We start from the raw sequence: 21,173 nt of genomic DNA on the forward strand, positions 1-21,173 counted from the left end.
GGGCAGGTATCTGAAGAGCTGTATGTGGCATGTGAATAAAGAGAAAGAAAGAAAGGAGAGAGTGCTGGTTCAGGCCTTATACTCTGATCTTGTGGGCATGGCCAAACAGAATAATCTCACCAGAAAGGTTAGTTTATAGGAGTTTGTTTATATGACATGGAAAGTTAAATAGAATATTATGTGTATGTGTATACTCTTTAAATATAAAGAATATACACATACATTATCAACGCCTTGTCTTAAACTGGCTCATAAAGTATAAAACCGCGGCTCCCGTGAGGCAGGAAGGCCTCTGCAGTGTAAATGGGGGCTTTATTATAGTAGAGTCAAGGTTTTTATGAACAGCTTTCTTATGCTGTTTGCACTTTCTCCCTCCATCATTAGACACTCACTGATGAAAAGGTGGCTGAGTGGGCAAAGAAGAAAGGTGTGGCCCTCCTGAAGGATTTCTCCCTCAGGGAGCAGGTGAGCAAGTATCACACCAAGTGCTTCTTAGCAGATCAGAGCAACTGTGAGTCAAAGCATGCAAAGGCCCACTGTGAGGAGCAGCAGCCTGAAGGCATTAAAGAGGACAGGAACACCCTTCCTAAGCCACCCTTCAAACCATGGAGCATCTTCACAGGCCTCCAGCCAAAGAAACCCCTCGCAGAACCCGACCTCCGTGACAGCGTCACCATTTGGAGGGACAGCTCCAGCAGGCAACTTCAGTACACCACCAGGTGGGACAGCACGCCTCGCCCCGCTCCTAACCTGCCTCTGGATGTCCTTGAGAGGGTGTTGTTTCCCAGAGCCTTCCCTTCCAGGATCACCTGGCCACAGGACTTTGAGTCACAGAACATGGTGGAGGTCAAGCATCAAGGATGCCCTCAGGAGCACAACACCTCCCCCTGGACAGAGGTGGCCATGTGTCTGGTTGAGGTGCTGGAGTTTAGACAGTACTGACTTTCCCAGTCTTGGCTGAAGAGATTTAACCTGAAACTGGGAACAGGCTCCGAAGAAATGCATTAAAAGCTTGAGTGTCACTATGTTTAGAGTTTGTCAAATAGCTTTTTCAAATGGAAACATTTGACATCAACATACGTGAAAAAACATTTAGTGGAACTATTAAGCTCATTTTCAGCTTCATATTTTTTCATTCTTGAACTCTACTAGGGTAGCTTTGCATGACTCATAGATCATAATAATCCTTATACTAAACATTAGTGCAGCACCTCAGATCATCATGTCTGAAACAAGCCGTTCTCAGCTCCTCTCCATTTAAGGACACCATTCTTCTGATTGGCAGCCCCTCGTCAGCAGATTTAGACAGAACCAGATGGATGTAACTGAGATGACTAGATTAGGAATATCTGATCCCATTAACATCACACTGAGGCATGAGCAGAAAGAAATTCTCTGAAACATGAGCGTTTGCTCCAGGGGATTACCTGTACATGTACTCATAACTTGAAAGCTATAAGGTCCCTTTTAATAGTTTTTAAATCAAGTTAAAAATATCAATAAAAAGGTCGTACATAAAGCTGTTGTTGCTATTTTTTTTATTTTGAAACTATTTAAAGTGTCTAGTAATCTTTGGGCCCTGGTCGGAAACAACCCCCCGAAATTGAAAAGCATTTGGGAAAACGGATACGTTGCTGATCTTCAAGAGCTTCAGCAGGCACAAAACTGAACCTTGTCTTTGAGAATATCCCGGCATCCCGGAGTGTTAAATGTTCTTTATCCTGTCTACTTTTTAGACCTGAGAGTTTCCAATAAATGCCAGCAACCATCATCATTCACACCCACAGCATATATCAGGAGATACTCTGTGTGGGAAGGGCCGGGGGGATTGAACCTGCGATTGGTGGCCAACCCACTCTTCCACCTGCACCACAACCTCAGCTGAAAGTGACAAAAATTAAAAATGCCATCCGCTCCTGAAGCTGAACTTATAAATGCGGGGTGAACAGAGGGGTGAACGAAAGGTGAGAAAACCTCCGTGAACTGGGTCGCCTGTCACAGGTGTATCCCTGCACTCTCACTCATCTCCCCCAGGGAAGTGAATCGGGATCCAGGTGAGGGCTTGTCAACAGCATTAGAGTGTGAACTCTGAGCTGTGGCCTGTCAGCTGAAGGCTTGTGTGTGTGTGTGTCTGCATGCATTATTTTTTCTCCTCCTTCCTTTGAATTCATGGAGCACTTCACACCTTGATGGGGGTCAAAGTGCACACTAGCATCAACCGGGTGTACTCTGTGATCTAGGCCACATGGGATCTAAATAAGAAAGCCATCTGCCCCGACACACACTTGACAGGTCGGGGCGTGACAGCAGTTAGAAAATCCATCACGGTGCAAATACAACGTAACAGACTGGAAGCTATAACCTGATTTAACTGTAAATAATAAACATCAGTAAGTGTTTCTGTTCCCTTTATTTCAGCCTGTAAAAAATAACCATTTAATCCAAAGTTATTTCACTAAACTCTTTTAATTACACAGCTGCGCGCATATCAGCCTGCAGTGAATCACACTGGGGAATTGATAAAAGGAATTTTGTCCTTTTTAATGTTTGTCTCTTTATACCATACTGAGCAGCTTTTCTCCCCAACAGCAGTGAGCTTAAAAAAAATCACTGCAAAAGTTTGATCACTACAAGTGTTTACATTTGTCTTTGATGTCAGGTATGTCAGTTTAAATTCTTACAAACAGTCCAAAACAAAAACAAAACAAACAAAGGATGCTGTAGTGCTGGTGGTTTATGAATAGAAGCACATGAAATCTTATCGTTTCTGTGGCCAAATGCTGATGAGCGCTGAGATCCAGTGCAGGAAACATGCCTCGTAGCTCACTTCAATAGTTAAAAGTAACCCTTCACAAGTGCCTTTGCTGAATTCATTTTCTGAGATATTATATGCCAGGCGGGATATTGTTTATACCATGTCATACTTTGTAAAACAGAGCAGGACTTCTCCACAGTTTGTCCTTCTTCATTTCCAGTAATCTAATTAAAATGTTTGTTTGGCGACCTGTAGCAACTAATATGCCATTTTTTTAAAACCAAAATCCAAGTTTGGAGTGCAGGAATTAATCATAAAGTACCTCTGATCTGTCTCATATCTAACAAATCCTCTTCATCAGAATTTCTTCTTATCTTTAACACTACTCCGTGTATGGAATCAGATGAAGTGTGAGGCCTTTGACACACGTACGACAGGAAGGAAAAACAAGTATTTATCTCTGGTTGTTATTTTTTAAACCCCGCATGTAGATATTTTATTACTAAAGCTTTAAAAAATGAGTCCAACTTGACATGAAAGCATCACGCTACACATAGGATCCCCACAACGAGGTCTCTGGTGGGTGTTACTGGCAGTCAGTACAGACAGAAAGACAAAGACAGACAGACGTGGCCTGGGTAAACTCGCCGGGCTCGTCCAGCAGGAAGCTCTGATCTGTTCATTGGTCCGTCCTTTTTTTTTAAGTTATTTATTTCTTAACATGCCTTTCTTCCCCATTTGGCCACAGCGTCGTTTTAGTCCCATCCAGAAACAATTTCCACTGTCCTTCCTGCTTCCCCTTTGATCTTCAACACGTACTCGCACGTCCCCACCGACCCCCGAGGCAGCGCCCCAGACTCTCAAGCCCTCAGTACATTTTCTGTCGGCTGGGCAGCACTGCCTCCTTCAGGAAAGAGAACACCAGGAGGATCCCAGACCTCTTCCCCCGTTTTCCCTTGGTGAAGTAATTAGATACTACATCATCTAAAAAAAAAAAAAAGGGGGGAGGGGGAAACAGGAAATGTCATTTAAAACATGAGTTTTCTGACTGCACTGACACATAGAAGGCAGGAAACAGGTTTTAAAAACTTACAATATACTTCAGAAACTAAGAGCAAGTGCAAAAAAGAACGCGCCCAACGTGGGGCTCGAACCCACGACCCTGAGATTAAGAGTCTCATGCTCTACCGACTGAGCTAGCCGGGCTGATGAGCAAAGTCTGTTAAAAGCAATGGCAGCATTGAGACTTACCTCCTTGCTGCATGGTGGACGGGAGAACATTTTCTCCTGCTGACAGCGACACAAAGAAGGCAAAGGGGATCACCCACAGGCAGATGGTGAAGTAGGCAAGCACCTATGTCCAGTTGAGCATAAATAGCACATGATTATACAAGAAAGAGAAATATAAAAAGATCTATATCCAAAACTGTACACAGTATTGTGAATCTGAGATTACATTACCTCTGAGAATGGGTAATACTCTTGTGCAAAGTACTGGAAGGCCATGTAATGGTTCACCACCACCAACACTGCAGCGAGAAAATTTACACTCATTACACTGACAAACGCTGTCATTTGACTCACAGTTTAATGTGTAAGAAGTCCATATTAGGACTAAAGGAAAATGAATCTATCCTTCTAGATGTGCACACAACAACCAGGCCAAAATATTAAAACCTCCTGCAAAATACTGTTTCACCAAAACAGCTCTGACCTGTCCTGGCACGGGGCTGTTGGTAGTGGAAAGTTAAAGTGGATTGGGCTTGTTTCAGGATATGCTGCATACGTTTCATTTGATTTGGATCTGGGGAGTCTGGAGGCCAGAGGGGTGTAGTATACAAGAAGTTTGACAAAACCAGGCTTTCTTTCCTTTAGCTGGCTCAACAACAGTTATCACAAATGGCAGCTATAAAAACTCCTGTTAAGCTTGCTTCAGGCCCTCAGCACTCACTTATAAAGGAGCATTTCACAGGTCATGTGACTCTTCATCAGCACAAAATGATCCCTGTGAGTGACACCTACTCCAGTCAGAGACATTAGTAGATGATAATGATGATGATAAAAAGTACAGCTTAACAATTTAATTATTTAAATCATACAGAGAATCTTTAATGCACTTAAAACAAGCTCTAAATTAAAGAAACCGTAAAAATGCGGCGCTTCCAGGTGATTTTTAAATCTGAAATTGAACATGATTTTGCTCCAACCAAGAATCAGTATTTCGCATGAGTTACCATGGTGATTTAACCAAGAAAAAGAGAGCCGCTTTTCTGACACAAAAAACCTTTTCTTTAAGCTTGACACAGCTCACCAAGCCATTAATCTGGCTTTATAGTGCAACCCTGTGAACAAAACCTCAGGCTGTTTGTTTTGTTTGCTGTGCAGTGAAGCACATTATCCTGCCAGTGGAGGCCACTACCAGAACTCAAGGCTTTCCAGTGTAATATTGGTTGGTAATGATATGATCAATAAAACACAGTTAAAGCAGTTCAGGCTGATCAGTGTTAATAGCAGATAGCATCCTTATTGATTTGTTAACTTTCCCCCCCTTCTCAGATTGTATTTGCTTAGTTTTACCAAATAATTCAAGGCAAATGTGTGCTACACTTACCACAGGAGAGGATGAAGTTTGGGGAGCTCAGAAGTATGTAAGGGAAGGTCTGCAGGAGTCCGAAATAAACCAGGTTTGTGAAGAGACCGACTCCCACCATCAACATTGGAAAGCCTTCGAACATATAGAGGCATACCAGCACCCCTGTAGAGAACTGGACACATCCACAGAAATCGTAAAAACCACTGTTGACCTGCATGTACAGCACATCATTAAAACAAGTACCTAAAGACAATCTCATCATTAAGTCACACCCAAATACTCACCAGTATCATGTACTTTATTATTCGGCTGGTGGCTACTGTGTACTCTTCTATTAGTTCAGCCAGGTAGTAGAGGCCAGCAGCTGAGAGAAAATGAAAGGTAATGAGCAACCAAAGAAGAAGACTTGGGGGGAGTAAGACACCGTTACTTTTAGGGTTGTTTTTGTTTTTTTGTTTTTATAGACTGCTAAATTTGTTCTGTCGCTTTTGCTGCAAATCATTCTGCTTAAAAAAAGAAAGAAAGAAAACATTTACATACAAATTTAGGGAAAGCAGGTGGTACAGTTTAGGTTTTGGAGCCACGAGGAGAAAGGATTCAACACCTGAGCAGCTAAAATTTACTGAAGGCAAACTGAGTATGTGACATTTTTCAAGATTTGTTGCAAAGGCTTTATCGACATTCAATACCTAGCTCCTGTGAACAGCCGTGGCAGAGCAACAAAGACGGACCAAATAATGTAGGTTCATTTGAGCAACGCTGACACGACCCACAGTTACTGAGCTCATGTGGAAGGAAGGCCAAACAGACAGTAAATTGATCAGACTCGTCAATATGTGTGAACTGGATACTACCTGTGAGGGAGAAGCCAAGACATAAAACATGTCTGTACTTCTTTCACTAAATATAACAGCTTTCTATAACCACTATTAGCTAAAGTATGATTTTTTTAAAAGAAGTTATGCGTTATTAATCAGAATAAGCATCTGAGTTATGAGTAATGGCTTTGTGTGTTGAAGGCCATGTGTTTGCAGCTTGCACACACAATTAAACTTACTCAAACTATAGTCCTTAAACAGTAATAACAAACACTGTTGCATGTCCAAAAATATTAAAACAAATAATTCTAAGACGAATGAACACTTAATGAACAGCTAAGCTTGGCGTACGCTGGCCTTGATCTATAAAAAAATGAGGACACAATGAGACAACTCATGTCACGAGTTGTCTCATTGAAAATGAAAACAATATACGTCATTAATATTTGCCGTTTTATTTTCTCATCTGCTGACAGGTCAGGTCACATGACTGAGCGTGTCATGCAGTAGGTGTTACGTGGCCAGGTAAGTCTACGTGGACGGACCTCTGGCTTTGGGCCAAGCCTTCATTAAAAGTTTCGTACATGTAGGCTGCTCCTCTCCTGCGCTAACATCCTCCTCTCTGATGTAAACAGAAATACATGAGCGTAATTTAAAGCCTTCACGTTAGATTAGCATGAATCCTGCAGTTGGAGTCGGTCTTCACACCAGATTACAAAAAGAGGCCGAACTCTGTGCTGCTGAATCGGCTGATCAGTTAGTATCGATTAGGAGTTAAAGACAAAGAGAAAGTGATTCTACTGCACCCCCCCCCCCCCAAAAAAAAGAAAATTTGAACATTTACCTAATAAAGATTGTCTGTTAACATTTAAAGGTAGTCATTACAAAATATCTAATATCTTTTTTTCAATCAATTCTCTTCCTCTTAACTTCCTGTCCTTTAAAGCTAACTAGCCCAGACGCCAGTAGGTAGCTTTCAGGACTCTGCTTCGTTCACTAACACGGCTTACATGCATATTTTATTACTGCGTTTTGAGTCGATAGCTGTTGGCAAAGCGGAGCTCAGTTATCACTCGCTAGCGCACCTTAATCTGCTGACTTGATCCGCTAGCATTGGCAGGCAAATATGAGCTACCTAGGCTAACAGCTGCAGGGGGATTTCAGCAAGCACTTACCTATTGCTAACGTGACGAAGGATATCTGGATGAGCAGCGACAGCCAGCTCAGTAAATAAATAAACCACATTGCTCTGCATATGCAACAGCACACAAAATAAGAAAATAATAGAGAGAGCAGCTAGCTGGTAGCTAACTAGCGCTGGTCAAAGTTCCTCCCCCTGGTGTTTCAGTACGAGCTGAGGAGAGTCGTAAAGCCAGGCCTCAGAGCCCGGAAGGACTGACTTGTTTAGTTACAGCCCCACCTGTGGTGGGAGGAGTAATGCAACGCGAGAGGAATAATGTTTTTTGAGTTAATAATAAAAAAATATAAAGGGTGGTGCCTCTGTGTGTCTGTTTGTGGGACGGGGGGTACACCCTCTCCAAATGTCCAAAGATATTTTAATGATAATATGTTAAATTTCACCATGTAAATCTATTTGTGCCAACCACAAAAATACACAAAAATTTAGAAATGTGAAAGAAAATACAGTAAGTCAAAATTTTTGTAAAAATGTTCAAGTCAATCTTTAAGAAATCAAGTCAAAAAGTATTTCTTTCTAAATAACAATTACTACATCTACTATTTAATAAAGGTCAAAATCGTGATAAATTGTACTGGCATGGTCAAAAACAAACAAACATGCCATTAAATGCGCCAAAAATGTGATATGAATGTTTATATTAAAGCAGTTACAGTAGTGCAGTGGTTAGCACTACAGCCTCACAGCACGAGCGTACAGTGGTTCAAACCTGCCAGCCAGCTGTGTCGGGGTTGGACGCTCTGTATGGGCTGCATGGGCTTCCTCCCACAGTCCACAGACATGCATCTCATGTCAACTGGTGATTCTAAATTAAGAGTAGGTGTGAGTGTGCATGATTGTTGGTCATTCTGCAGACCAGCAACCACGTGTTAGCATTAATTCACCTCTTAGTGACATTAACATTTGATTTTCACTTGTATTAATTTATTTAAAACGTAGATTTTGTCATTTTTATATTTTTGAGGCTTTTAATAGAAGCAGATTTATTTAATGGGTATTCTTTACTTCTTTATTTAGTTTTTTATTTATTCGTGTTTAATTATGGCAGTTTCAGGCTTCCACAGCTGTAAGACCAAATATATCCTTATGAAGTCAAAATATTTCCCACTATAGCTCATGATGGCGGGAAATCTGTAAGAAAAAGTGAGGAAAATGTGTGCTCTAAGTATTTCCACCGTTAATTAAATATACAAACCACAGACATCAGCAGCAGTAGGACGTCAAACCTCGTTTCTCTTGGTCCCCAAGTAGCCACATTGTATATACTTTAGATTAACAATATCTGTGTAATTATTTTATTCTGCAGCTTAAAGCAGTTTTTCAGCCTCCCCTGTAGGAAGCTGATGAATACAAAAATTAGTTTTAACCAAGAAGACCAGATCTCTGTGTTCGTTTCTGAAGAATGGGCCACTGGCTCAGTTAAATTTGATTCAGGATACGTAGACTTAGAAGTGGGTTTAATAGCAGCCACGATTAGAGCTCATTGCAAGGAAATCAGCACGCATTTATAGTTAAAGAAAAACACATTAAGAGGAAAATTAATTTACATTATTTGAATCTCACCTCAGTGTGAGTCAATGACACATCTTTAATATCATCTGTATCTATAGGATCCTTTTCAGAGGGCTTCGTTTCTTTCTCTCGCACTTAGACACGAGCTTTTGTGTGCATGGATTCAACAGCTAGAAAGACGCGAGTACACACTATGTCTCAAAGCCTGACACTTCTGAGACTGAGATATAAACCAATAAAAAATGCATGATTAAGAGTGAAAAGGCAGACCTTCTGGTACAGAGCTAAATAAAGTAAATATATAATGTGAAACAGTGTGAAGACAGTAAAATGGTGTCAAAGTCAAAGGTGGGAGTAATTTCATCCTCTTTTCAAACGCTTTTAACAAACGCAGATAGACAGGGAGGCAGGTAGCACAGTGTGAAGATGCATGGATTCATTCATGTATGCATGCATGCGCACATATATATGCAGGACCTGTGTGGAGGTGAGAAAACAAAAGGCAGCCTGCTACATTTTAAAGAAACTTTCAGGGGGGACACACACAGATCACCCGAGGCTCTTATCTCAGCAGCACCTCTGGGCTCTTGGTGCGACAGCTTTAATGTGTCCAAATGAATGGCAGCCACTATTCTTCTGCTGGATCGAGCTTTAAGAGACAGACACCTTGGGAGAGGAGCGGGCAATCACATTCACGCAAGTGTTTTCTTTAATGGCTCGGGCTATTTTCCATCTATTTTCTGCACTTAGATCAGCTGAAATCCCAGTTTCTGAAAGGGATGATGCTGACTATTAAATACGGCTGAAAGAGTGCCATTTCCTTTGACACGCAACAAGGTTTTTATAGACCTGGGTTAAACGGCATTTGAAAAATGCTTTTCTTTGTTTTTCTGTAGCTGGAAATGCAAGATTTAATGTTCGTTTACGATATAATCCTGACCCTCGGATTCCCTCAAGAAAATAAAACAAACACAAGCAACTGCTGTCGGATAGAGAGCTGACAGCTAAAGTTTTTATTTAAAATTTTCAAGGCAAGTCAGGCAGTGCTGGTTTGTTGTAAGACATCAAGGAGGCAGTGCATTTAAATACTGAAAGATGTAAAGATAAAATGGATTCTTTTAAAGTCAAACATGCGTAGTTTGCTCAATCATCTTTGGTCTATTGTCATATAAACCTGCAGTATCATAATAACAATAATAATAATAATAATAATAATAATAATAGCAACCAGCATGTCCTCCTCTCACAGCTGTCAGGCTTGGTGACTGATGAACAGTGCTGATGCTCTGATGCGAGAGTCTCTCTTCTCTCGGTTCTGCTTCAGCCTCCGGAGCACAGGGGCGCTGCCGCTCTCACCTGCCCAGGGAGCGTCACCTGCCACTGGAACACACGGCAAACCTGGTTGGACATCTGCACAGAGATCACCGCATATTCATTTTAGGCACGAGTCTGAAAATGGGAGCTAAAGGGTGGGCTAAAACAACTGAAAGCAGGTAGAGAATAAAGAGGTTTTCTCTGATTAGGAAATATAGGTAAGTCAGAGGGAGCGAAATGGCTCTCGGCCTGAAAGGGAGCCAGTTATTTCTCCCTTTTGTGTCTGTATCTTTCCCTTTTAACAGTGAATTTGCATAACTTCTTGCCTTTTTTAAAAATAAGTGGATGAAGATCATTAGAAGTATTAATGCAAACAAATACTAAAAGCTGGCATCTAGAATTTCTCTCTTTTTTTTAAACTAATGAAAAACATCTAAAAGCATATGTCCTGGTTACATCCTGGTAGGCACTTTGCATTTGTAACTAACCTCCTGGTTGTAAGCCACCGACCACTCACATCTGCCCTAGACTCATGTGGTATTTGCACGAACACTTTGAGTTTAATGAAACGTGTCACGTGCATTTATTTTTGGACGACTAAGTTATAATCATGAGAGCCATCAATACTACAGAAGGGCTGGCTCGCATACGTCTTCAACCCAGCAGCACAGAAGATCTTTACAACCAATCAGCGTCACCTATTCAGTACCCTACCACATGTGAAATGTAGCCACAGTGAAGTTGACTTTTGACCTTTTTAGTTTTGTCACAAGCCGCTAGCGACATGGAGACAAGCGCAAAGGTGTCCTTAGGTCTTGGTGCCAAGACGCCACCCACAGCAATCAGGAGACAAATGTCACTCCCAGCTTGTCATTTATGCACAGAAACCCTTCTTTATTAAACATTTAAATGCAGTGGGTGTGTTATTTTTGATGTGCATTGAACACACACATGCATTATTTTTCACTGTGCAGGGTTTATGATTTAATGGGTATATTTCCAACGCTAAGATAAACAGCAAGTCAAAGCAAACCTAAACAGATGGTAAGAAATGGCTCACTGATGATCTGCAACACTGTCACTCCTACTTCCTCGCAGGTCTTGACCTATCAAACAGAACCCACTGCATTTCTCTGACATCATCAGCTTCAGACAAAACGGCAGGATCCGATGTCTTGAGATGAGAGCAGGTTGATATAAATGGTAACATCTTCATCGTTCTACACTATCAGACATTTCTGTGAAATTGTGTCTAGTTGGTAAATGAAGTCTCCATGTAAAGTCCAAAGCTGTTTTGTGAGGTCAGAGTAACGCTGACCTTCCACCACCAAGTTCCACTCATCTTTGAGTCAAAGTGAATGTTTGTGCCCAATCTGACAGCATTTATGAGATATCAGAGTGGGACATATGGAAGGCAAATTAAACTGGCCTCTTTGAGCAGGGAAACAAATGCATCATATTTATATACAATAGACACAATTAACAAAGAACAACAGTAAGACCGATCCACTTAACCCTTATAGTTCAGGTTAATGCGCCCCATTTTAATATATGACAAATATTTGAACAAAATCCAGATTGGAGACTCTGGTTCCCCCAACCTTATGTTTGAAATACCTGGCATAGAAATTATATGTGGTGCACATAAGCAACAGAGGACACACAGAAGTCAGAGGGTGCCTTGAGAGACAGTGCCTTGGAGCAGACATACAATCAGAACTGGTGGCATGGTGGTGGAGTGGTTAGCACTGTCGCCTCACAGCAAGAAGACTGGTGTGTTTATCCTTGGTCGGGCTTTTCTGTGTGGAGCTTGCATGTTAAACCCATTGAAGCAGGTTTTCTCTGGAGACTAAGGCTTCCTCACACACTCCAAAGACTTGTTGGGTTAAATGGCGATCTAAATTGGTCACGGATGTGAGGTAAATAAAGAGCCTCAAGTGCACACAGTTAAAGTGTGACTTGTAGTTAAAAGACCTTTGAGTGTTCGGTAAGGCTAAAAAAGTGTATTCATCTGTTTGTGCTCGTGCCTTGCACCTGAAAGCACAAATAATGTAAGAAAACAATCTAATAAACAAATTAGAATCAATTTATTGTGATCTCATTGTAATTTAAGCTGATTAAAGAGTTCTAGAAGGTCATAAGATTATAAAGGCACCTGAGCTGTCATTTTGCTGAGTGTGGGAACACATGCACAAAACCCAGCATTCGTTTTGGCAGCTATGTTTTCATGTTTTAGATAGAACAAAATCGGATATTGTGTGATAATAGATGCTTTTTTTCCAAAAACAAGTGTTGTAAAATCACTCTCTGGTCTTTGAAGCCTTAATTAAGCATGAATCATTCATGTATTAATGGCAGACAGGCCATTTATAATTAGCCAGCGTCACACTGTGAAGGTACTGTATAGTATATGGTTAAGAAAACACCATGCTTGTCAGCGTACCCTGTGGTTGATTTGAGGGTGGTGGTTCCTGATTGTCTCCCATTGCTCTCCTCCTCCTCTGGAGCACCATCAGGAGCTCTGCTTCGCCCACATTTCGGCCAGTTCCCCTCCTGGATGGCACTCTGCGGAGGTGCTGACGCTTCATGTTGTCCTGATGTATTAAATAGTTAAAGATGGATCAAACACAGCAGATCAAGCTGCCATGCATCGCTCACGGCTGTAAGGGTTTTTTTTTTCTTTTGCAACACAGATGTGACTTTCAGCCCACAGTGAAATTTGATTTTATAGTTATTACCAGCATTCCTTTCAACTCCAGGATGGCTGACTTTCTGTTGTCACTTTTCTGGTCCTGTAAGAAAAGCGTGGATTGCAAAAAAACAAATATCTGTCACTGACACAGATCACAGCTGTGTTATAACAGAAAATGAAGAACGGCGGGATAACTGACCTTCCAGGAACTGTCGTCCTCCTGTGAGAAGAAGTTAGATGGTTATGAGACAGAGTTTATATTTATTTCTGCAGGCTATGCTTTTTTATCAGTTTCTTTGGAAAACACTCATATATCAAATGTCAATTCACAGTGCGATTTTTCTACCTGTATTCTCTTCATAGGTCTCAGGATGATGCCTTTCTTTATTCTCTCCATCATTTCATCCACTGCTCTTGCCTTCATGTCCAACAAGGGAGCTGCTTCTTAAGTAATGAAAATGAATATTGGTGCTGAGATTGCTTTCTTAGTCTTCTATGACAGTTTTTTTTAAATCAGTGTGGTGTATTGTCCCTATTTTGACAACTTCCACTATTTAGGTATAACATTATGACCGCCTGCCTAATATTCTCCTTTTGATGCCAAAACAGTCCTGACCCATCAAGGCAGGGCCTCCACTAGACCCTGTAGCTGTGTTAGCAACAGATCTCGCAAGTCCTGTAAAAAGTGATTTGAGGCCCCCATGGACTTGTTTGTCCAGCACATCCCACAGATGCCCGATTGGATTGACATCTAAGGAATTTGGAGGCCAAGTCAACACCTCAAACTCGTTGTTGTGCTCCTCAAACCGTTCCTGGATCATTTTTGCTTTGTGGCAGGACAGATTATCCTGTTGAAAATGGTCACAGCCATCAGGGAGTTCTGTTAACATGAAAGGGTGAACATGGTCTGCAACAATGCTTAGGTAGGTGGTACATTTCAAAGTAACATTCACATAGATGACAGGACCTGAGGTCTTCCAGCAGAACATTGCCCAGTGCATCACACTGCTTCCGCCAACTTGCTTTCTTCCCATAGTGCATCCTGGTGCCTGGTGTTCCCCAGGTAACTGATGCACACAACTGGCCATCCATGTGATGTGAAAGAAAATGTGATTTCTCAAATCAGGCCACTTTCTTTCATTGCTCCATGCTCCAGTTCTGATGCTCACATGCCCATTGTTGGTACTTTCAGAGGTGGACATGGGTCAGCATGGACACCCTGACTGGTCTGTGGCTTTGCGGACCATACTCAACAAATTGTGATGCTCTCTTTCTATCAGAACATTTTCAGCAATTTGAGCTACAGTAGCTCGTCTGTTTAGACCACACAGGTCAGCCTTCGCTCAATGTGAATCAATGAGCCTTGGCCATCCATGAGCCCGTCACCGCATCACCGCTGTTCCTTGGACAGCTTTTGATAGACACTGACCACGGGAGTCTCTGAACACCCCACGAGAGCTGCAATTTTAGAGATGTTATGACCCAGTCATCTAGCCATCACAGTGAGTCAAAATCACTCAAATCCATACGCTTGCCCATTTTTTCTGCTTCTAGCATCAACTTTCATGGTAAAATGTTCACTTGCACCCAAATATTTCCCACCTACTAACAGGTGTCATGATGAAGACATAATCAGTGTTATTTACTGCACTGTCAGGGGTCTGTGTACATTTGCGTGTTTTGTATGTTTGTTCCATCAAATGTTTTATGCAAAGAAGAGATGCTGTAGAATTACTGCCTGAAAAAATTAAGATGCTTTCCAGGAACACAGGACATATATCAAGATGAGGGATCTCATCAATAATCTAAGATTAAAGCAGAGTCCCTGTTAAATCTCAGTGCTTTATGCTGAAGGTTATGTTGCGTGTGGTTAGACGTACTGTTTAAATCATCAGCAGCCTTGGCACCATGTTTCTTCCTGCTCTTCAGGAAATCCTTAAAGCTAGCGGGAGGCAGAGAAAGGGATTATGTCTCTGAAATCAGTCGACCATTGAGTTTTACATATGGACATTTAATATTAAAACATCATCCTCACCAGCATAATCACAACCAACTTAACTCAGCTGATGTGCATTCAATATCTAAACCATCCTGTGAAACTTAGACTTGTATTCTTAGTAGTAGACGAAGCTATGGCTTATGTTTTTCATACTTGGTAACAGTAGTGGGAGGCGGAGGAGGTGGAGGAGGCGGAGGAGGGAGAGGAGACAGTGAAACGAAGTCAGGAATGGCTTTCTCTCCTGGTTCATCACTTTTATCATCGCTGTTGAGTGTCTGTTGTAACTCTTTCACTAAAAAGAAAGAGAATAGAGAATGAGAAATAACAAAAGCTGATATGGATGAGCTGATTAAAAGTCTCTTTAATGCACCGGTGCTCAAACTGATGAGGCACAGGGGCACGCTGGAAGCGAATCACTGGTTGCACATCCGTTTGAAGGTGATGACCTCCAATCACTGCTTCAAGAGAACCTGAATATTTCTAAGACATCAGAAGACTTTTCTAAAATATATTCCATGTCATGTACAGTTATTTTGTTGTGATAAGGTCATATCTTCAGGCACAAGGGAGTACCTTCTTCCTGGAGCTGGGTGACCAAGCTGTTAGCGTCAGATAGCTGAGTTTCTAAAGTCTTCCTCTCCTCCTCGCTCTTCTCCAGCTGCTCTCTCAGGTTCTGCAGCTCAGAGAGGGCACTGCTCTCCTCCACAGCACTCTGGCTCTGTTTTAACTGATCACAGGAGAGCAGAGGCATGATGAAGATATCAGTTATTTCCACTATGTTCTGTTATCGTGACACTCTCAGTGATCACGTTTACCCACCCGGTCCTGGTAGTAGAGTTGTATGTCACACAGGGCTGTGCTAAGTTGGGATATCTGTTGCAGTGCCTGCTCCAGCTGCACCTGCATTTTCAGGTCTGTCTCTGAGGCCTGGGCCGCCTTCTGCTCCAGGATCATCTGATGGGGGAGAGAGAAACAAATGGAGCTTTGACAATTTCAACACATATTTGGATTCTTTCTTTTTAAGAAAATGGAAAAGAAATACATCACTGACAATGAACCATAATTAGAGGAAAGATGAAGTGAGATCTAAAGGACTGGTTGCTGATTGTCTCCCAGCAGGTGGTTGTCAAACTAGCATTTGACTGAACAATGACTTGGAAGCTTTGTTACGTATTACTCATCGGCTTCACTGAAGAGCAGCGGCAATGCAAACAGGATTATTTTTCTGTGAGACAAAGCATCATTGTTCTCGCATTGTGACAAAAAAAAAAATGTCAGACTTTGCCTTGAATCGTTTGGAAAATGTGCTTCTTTCTTCTCTGCTGTGGAAAATGAATACACCAGCTGTGCTTAATCATTGCTGTGTAGATCTCCTCAATCAGCAGAGTGCTCTAAACAAACCTTTTGCTCTTTTGCACAGGCGTTTGTGACATGTGTTAATGTTGTGCTAGTTGTGCACACAGTTATATAGGCAAAATGCTGGGTTTGAGCAGATTTGATTAGTTTTCGAACCAATAAGGGAGGCGCAGTTAGCACTGTTGTCTCACAGCAAGAGGCTTCTTGGGTTGAACCTTCTGAATGGCTGGAGCTTTCGTGTATTCAAACATTTTCCATGTGCCAGTTGTTTTTCTGGTTTCCTCTCGTCTCCAGCAATATGAGCATTAGGTTAACTGGTGATTGCAAATTGGCTGCAGGTGTGTCTCTCTGTGTTGACCATGTGACAAACCAGCAGCCTGATCAGGGTGAGCTGGGCCCCTGTGATCCTCAAGCTCCTCTATCACTAACTTGGATAAGTGGTTAAGAGAAGTAATGCACATGTGTAGCCAAAAGAAGTGCAGAATGATCGTGCTTCGCAATACTGCAAATGTTACTATTGATCTGATACCAAGTAAATACAATGCCAGGATTGCTGATACCAATACCGATAACAGTACCGTAAAGACAGCTTATGTAGGACAGAGCAGTTTGTCGTGATTTTTGAGCTGGATGCTAATTCTGAACGCATATTTATGACCACTAAATTTTCCACAACAATTAGCACAATTGTGTCGTGCTGGTATCGATCGAATACCAATACCAACATTGGTATCGGTGCTATCGATATTTGGATCGAGGAGCTCGCCTCTAATGCACACAGACTGCTGAATTAGACACAGGAAGGATCAGTCATTCAGAGAGAAGACAGAGACAGGAAATCAAGGCACGGGAGACGCGCAAGGAAAAGCAGTTGCCAAAGTAAAACAGGAAGTGGAAGCATGTAGGACAAAGAAAGGCAGGAAACAAAACATGATCAACGGGAAAAGAACAACAATGACATCAAAACCGAGATGTCATTACATTACATTACATTACATGACCCCCATGTCATTTCCTGACATGGGGGTCCACAGCTGAGCAGCTGCTGTTGATATCATCTGTAGGTGGCACAGTACTTTGTACACATAGTCTTGTAATGTGTTCCCCAACCAAAACACTGTAAGTGACACAAAAAAAAAAAAAAAGCTGACCACACCTAAAGAAGTATCCTGACAGAGATAATTATAACCTTAGAGATGGTCTGGTGTGGTGGTGATGGTTAATTTAAATGACACAAATAGCCAGATCCAAAATAAAATCCGCTAAGAAAACCTGCTACGTGTTATTTTGTGTGTAACTGCCCCTAATACCCTTTAATTCCCCTCAAAACAATACAAGGGACGTGACCTCAGTGCACTCTGCTTATAATGGGCGTCTCTCTGATAGATTTTCTAGATTTTTTTTTTTGAGAGCAGGTCCGTGATCAGAGAACAGGAAGTGTAAGAAAATGAGGTTTTCATTTCTGTGTTTTTACTATCGGGACAAACTGAAGCAGCAGCTTGGTGTCAGAGCATGCAGCACGAGGCTCCGTGCTGCAAATTACACCGCTTCAATCTGTGGGCTCCCTTTAGCAGAGACCAATTTTCACACAGCAATTAGCACAATTATTTCATACATACAAACACACACACACACACCCCGAGCACACACACTGCAACACAAAGGAACAAAGAAGCACACACAGAAAAAAAAAAAAAAGCTCCAAATCTTTCCTGTTTGAGGCCCCCTCATCATTATACCACCGTGCATCACACAGGAGAGTTGTGAATTGTTGTTTTTTCAAAACACATGAAAACAGACAAATAGTGGTGCACACAAGAGGCATTCAGCGCAGGGGGGTCTTTTACCATGAATTGAGAGTAAAGGGGCTGAATTGTGTGGAGAGTCGGGGGTCCTTTTCACAGGTAAGGACCCCTGTGAGGAAGCCCATTGTGCGCCTGTCCAGTAAATGGAGGAGGCTGCGCACAAAAGCGACAATTGCTATATGCTCGGCAAAACATAAAGGTGTCAGGCGAAGACAGGTTGTGCTTAAAGACCACTATTCTCCTTCGGCGGCAGTGATGACCACTAATTATGGTGCAGGGAGGGGCTAAATGGGAAGAGAGACAGCTTTTTTTTTTGGAAAGAAAAGCCCTTCATTATGGGAGCAGCTGGGACTGCAACAACTGTGCTGTGTGTGTGTGTTTGTGTGTATTCTGCTTGGGTATGTGTGTGTGTTTTTTAAGTGAATTGATGTTTTTCGTCAATGTGTACAAGTGCGTGTGCGCTTTTGTCTTGTCTCTTCATAGAGGCGACGCACATTTGACCAAAGTGTCGTCGGTGTGAGAAACGATGAATGGAGACCTCTTGTGCTGTCCCACCACATCAGCTGCGGTGCGACAGCAGAAACGTGTGTGTGTGTGTGTGTGTGTGTGTGTGTGCATCCCCCTCCCTCCCCTTTCACTGGAGTGTCCGTCCGTTCCCCACACCCGCCCGAAGGTCAGCGCTAACACTCCTTGTCCCGTTCCTGTGGCACGACCTGTCACCCTCAGTATATATAGGTGTGAATATATGACAAAATGTTTTGTCCAGTGCTGAAAACACACACACACACAAACACACACACACACACAAATACACGCACGCGCTCGCACCTGGGTGGCTAAGACTTCAGCGTGTTGCCGGAGGCCCTGCTCCAGCTCCAGCTTCTGAGACATTTCTGTGAACTCATCGGTGACAAGCTGGGACACTGGGTGTGCACACAAGGGGGAGGGGGAGACACACAAAATAAATATTAATGACGAATTTATGATGCTTTTGATTTAGAAGCAAGCAGACTCCTGATTGCATAATGGTTTAGGGTGAATGTCATTTATGAATTAAAAATACACAATGTACCAAATATGGCTCAGATATGTCTATAAGATGGAGAAAAAATTGCATAACTAGAAGTGGTGTGTGTGTGTGTGTGTGTGTGTGTGTGTGTGTGTGTGTGTGTGTGTGTGTGTGTGTGTGTGTAATTTCAGTGACATGCTCCTTTAATTGCACTCAAAAGCTGGACTGTTGTTACACTGAAAAATTAATGAATCACAAAAATGAATAATCTCAAGTCTGTTGACTCATGAAAGGATTTTTTAAGTGAATCAATAATGAAAGTAATCTTCAGTCTTCAGTCTCATCTAATCAGGACTTACCTCGTTTGAGTTTATTTACAGTCTTGCTTTGTTTGTTCAGTTTCCTCAGAATGGCCTCCTTCTCTGCAACCTCCAGAGCAAGCTACACACACACACACACACACACACACACACACACACACACACACATTTGTTGCAAAGGCTTTATCGACATTCAATACCTAGCTCCTGTGAACAGCCGTGGCAGAGCAACAAAGACGGACCAAATAATGTAGGTTCATTTGAGCAACGCTGACACGACCCACAGTTACTGAGCTCATGTGGAAGGAAGGCCAAACAGACAGTAAATTGATCAGACTCGTCAATATGTGTGAACTGGATACTACCTGTGAGGGAGAAGCCAAGACATAAAACATGTCTGTACTTCTTTCACTAAATATAACAGCTTTCTATAACCACTATTGGCTAAAGTATGATTTTTTTAAAAGAAGTTATGCGTTATTAATCAGAATAAGCATCTGAGTTATGAGTAATGGCTTTGTGTGTTGAAGGCCATGTGTTTGCAGCTTGCACACACAATTAAACTTACTCAAACTATAGTCCTTAAACAGTAATAACAAACACTGTTGCATGTCCAAAAATATTAAAACAAATAATTCTAAAACGAATGAACACTTAATGAACAGCTAAGCTTGGCGTACGCTGGCCTTGATCTATAAAAAAATGAGGACACAATGAGACAACTCATGTCACGAGTTGTCTCATTGAAAATGAAAACAATATACGTCATTAATATTTGCTGTTTTATTTTCTCATCTGCTGACAGGTCAGGTCACATGACTGAGCGTGTCATGCAGTAGGTGTTACGTGGCCAGGTAAGTCTACGTGGACGGACCTCTGGCTTTGGGCCAAGCCTTCATTAAAAGTTTCGTACATGTAGGCTGCTCCTCTCCTGCGCTAACATCCTCCTCTCTGATGTAAACAGAAATACATGAGCGTAATTTAAAGCCTTCACGTTAGATTAGCATGAATCCTGCAGCTGGAGTCGGTCTTCACACCAGATTACAGAAAGAGGCCGAACTCTGTGCTGCTGAATCGGCTGATCAGTTAGTATCGATTAGGAGTTAAAGACAAAGAGAAAGTGATTCTACTGCCACCCCCCCCCCAAAAAAAAGAAAATTTGAACATTTACCTAATAAAGATTGTCTGTTAACATTTAAAGGTAGTCATTACAAAATATCTAATATCTTTTTTTTCAATCAATTCTCTTCCTCTTAACTTCCTGTCCTTTAAAGCTAACTAGCCCAGACGCCAGTAGGTAGCTTTCAGGACTCTGCTTCGTTCACTAACACGGCTTACATGCATATTTTATTACTGCGTTTTGAGTCGATAGCTGTTGGCAAAGCGGAGCTCAGTTATCACTCGCTAGCGCACCTTAATCTGCTGACTTGATCCGCTAGCATTGGCAGGCAAATATGAGCTACCTAGGCTAACAGCTGCAGGGGGATTTCAGCAAGCACTTACCTATTGCTAACGTGACGAAGGATATCTGGATGAGCAGCGACAGCCAGCTCAGTAAATAAATAAACCACATTGCTCTGCATATGCAACAGCACACAAAATAAGAAAATAATAGAGAGAGCAGCTAGCTGGTAGCTAACTAGCGCTGGTCAAAGTTCCTCCCCCTGGTGTTTCAGTACGAGCTGAGGAGAGTCGTAAAGCCAGGCCTCAGAGCCCGGAAGGACTGACTTGTTTAGTTACAGCCCCACCTGTGGTGGGAGGAGTAATGCAACGCGAGAGGAATAATGTTTTTTGAGTTAATA

General features: G+C 42.0%; 3 protein-coding genes and 1 non-coding gene across 8 annotated transcripts in view; 1 reads left to right on the forward strand and 3 right to left on the reverse strand.

Moving 5' to 3' along the window:
• Window positions 1-1,757, forward strand: part of ankrd53 (ankyrin repeat domain 53) — a 4,388-nt gene extending 2,631 nt beyond the window's left edge. The window contains exons 5-6 of the mRNA XM_005937075.2: window positions 7-127; window positions 385-1,757. Coding sequence (XP_005937137.1) covers window positions 7-127; window positions 385-942 — 679 coding nt within the window. The 3' untranslated portion in view covers window positions 943-1,757. The remainder of the gene's footprint in view (window positions 1-6; window positions 128-384) is intronic.
• A 634-nt stretch (window positions 1,758-2,391) lies between these two features.
• On the reverse strand, window positions 2,392-7,541 carry tex261 (testis expressed 261). Its single transcript, XM_005937076.3, has 6 exons — window positions 7,342-7,541; window positions 5,633-5,712; window positions 5,367-5,520; window positions 4,217-4,284; window positions 4,007-4,109; window positions 2,392-3,739 (listed from the first exon to the last, which is right to left on the reverse strand). Exons 1-6 carry the CDS (start codon window positions 7,409-7,411, stop codon window positions 3,624-3,626), a joined length of 591 nt encoding a protein of 196 aa, XP_005937138.1. The 5' UTR covers window positions 7,412-7,541; the 3' UTR covers window positions 2,392-3,623.
• Window positions 3,889-3,961, reverse strand: trnak-cuu. Its single transcript has one exon. It is a non-coding gene; the product is annotated as a tRNA-Lys (tRNA).
• Window positions 7,542-9,866: 2,325 nt separating the features above from the next.
• LOC121815468 (shootin-1-like) lies at window positions 9,867-19,521 on the reverse strand. Of its 5 annotated transcripts, none has more exons than XM_042226714.1 (11): window positions 19,411-19,521; window positions 18,871-18,965; window positions 15,701-15,835; window positions 15,455-15,608; window positions 15,035-15,173; window positions 14,763-14,824; window positions 13,229-13,326; window positions 13,082-13,102; window positions 12,929-12,982; window positions 12,634-12,784; window positions 9,867-10,256 (listed from the first exon to the last, which is right to left on the reverse strand). In XM_042226714.1, the coding sequence occupies exons 2-11, from the start codon at window positions 18,931-18,933 to the stop codon at window positions 10,129-10,131; spliced, it is 1,005 nt and encodes a 334-aa protein (XP_042082648.1). In that variant the 5' UTR covers window positions 18,934-18,965; window positions 19,411-19,521; the 3' UTR covers window positions 9,867-10,128. The 5 variants fall into 5 exon arrangements, with proteins under 5 accessions (XP_042082648.1, XP_042082646.1, XP_042082647.1 ...); XM_042226712.1 differs by having other exon boundaries at window positions 9,867-10,286; XM_042226713.1 differs by lacking the exons at window positions 18,871-18,965; window positions 19,411-19,521 and adding an exon at window positions 16,429-17,213 and having other exon boundaries at window positions 9,867-10,286.
• Between the last annotated feature and the right edge of the window lie 1,652 nt (window positions 19,522-21,173).

Source organism: Haplochromis burtoni, unplaced genomic scaffold, assembly GCF_018398535.1.
Source record: "Haplochromis burtoni strain Fernald_Lab_line unplaced genomic scaffold, NCSU_Asbu1 Contig_224, whole genome shotgun sequence".
Lineage (NCBI taxonomy): Eukaryota > Metazoa > Chordata > Actinopteri > Cichliformes > Cichlidae > Haplochromis > Haplochromis burtoni.

What these genes read in the sequence shown, in the direction of transcription:
- tex261 (XM_005937076.3), bottom strand. Translation starts at nt 7,411, where the DNA reads ATGTGGTTTATTTATTTACTGAGCTGGCTGTCGCTGCTCATCCAGATA. An exon ending in AAACTTCATCCTCTCCTGTG is followed by an intron (nt 4,285 to 5,366) that starts GTAAGTGTAGCA and finishes TTCTCGCTGCAG; the next exon opens with TGTTGGTGGTGGTGAACCAT. An exon ending in GTCCACCATGCAGCAAGGAG is followed by an intron (nt 3,740 to 4,006) that starts GTAAGTCTCAAT and finishes TTTTTTTTTTAG; the next exon opens with ATGATGTAGTATCTAATTAC.
- LOC121815468 (XM_042226712.1), bottom strand. Translation starts at nt 18,933, where the DNA reads ATGTCTCAGAAGCTGGAGCTGGAGCAGGGCCTCCGGCAACACGCTGAA. An exon ending in CCTCCCACTACTGTTACCAA is followed by an intron (nt 14,825 to 15,034) that starts GTATGAAAAACA and finishes GCCTCCCGCTAG; the next exon opens with CTTTAAGGATTTCCTGAAGA. An exon ending in ACCCTCAAATCAACCACAGG is followed by an intron (nt 10,287 to 12,633) that starts GTACGCTGACAA and finishes ATCTCTGTGCAG; the next exon opens with ATGTCCAACCAGGTTTGCCG.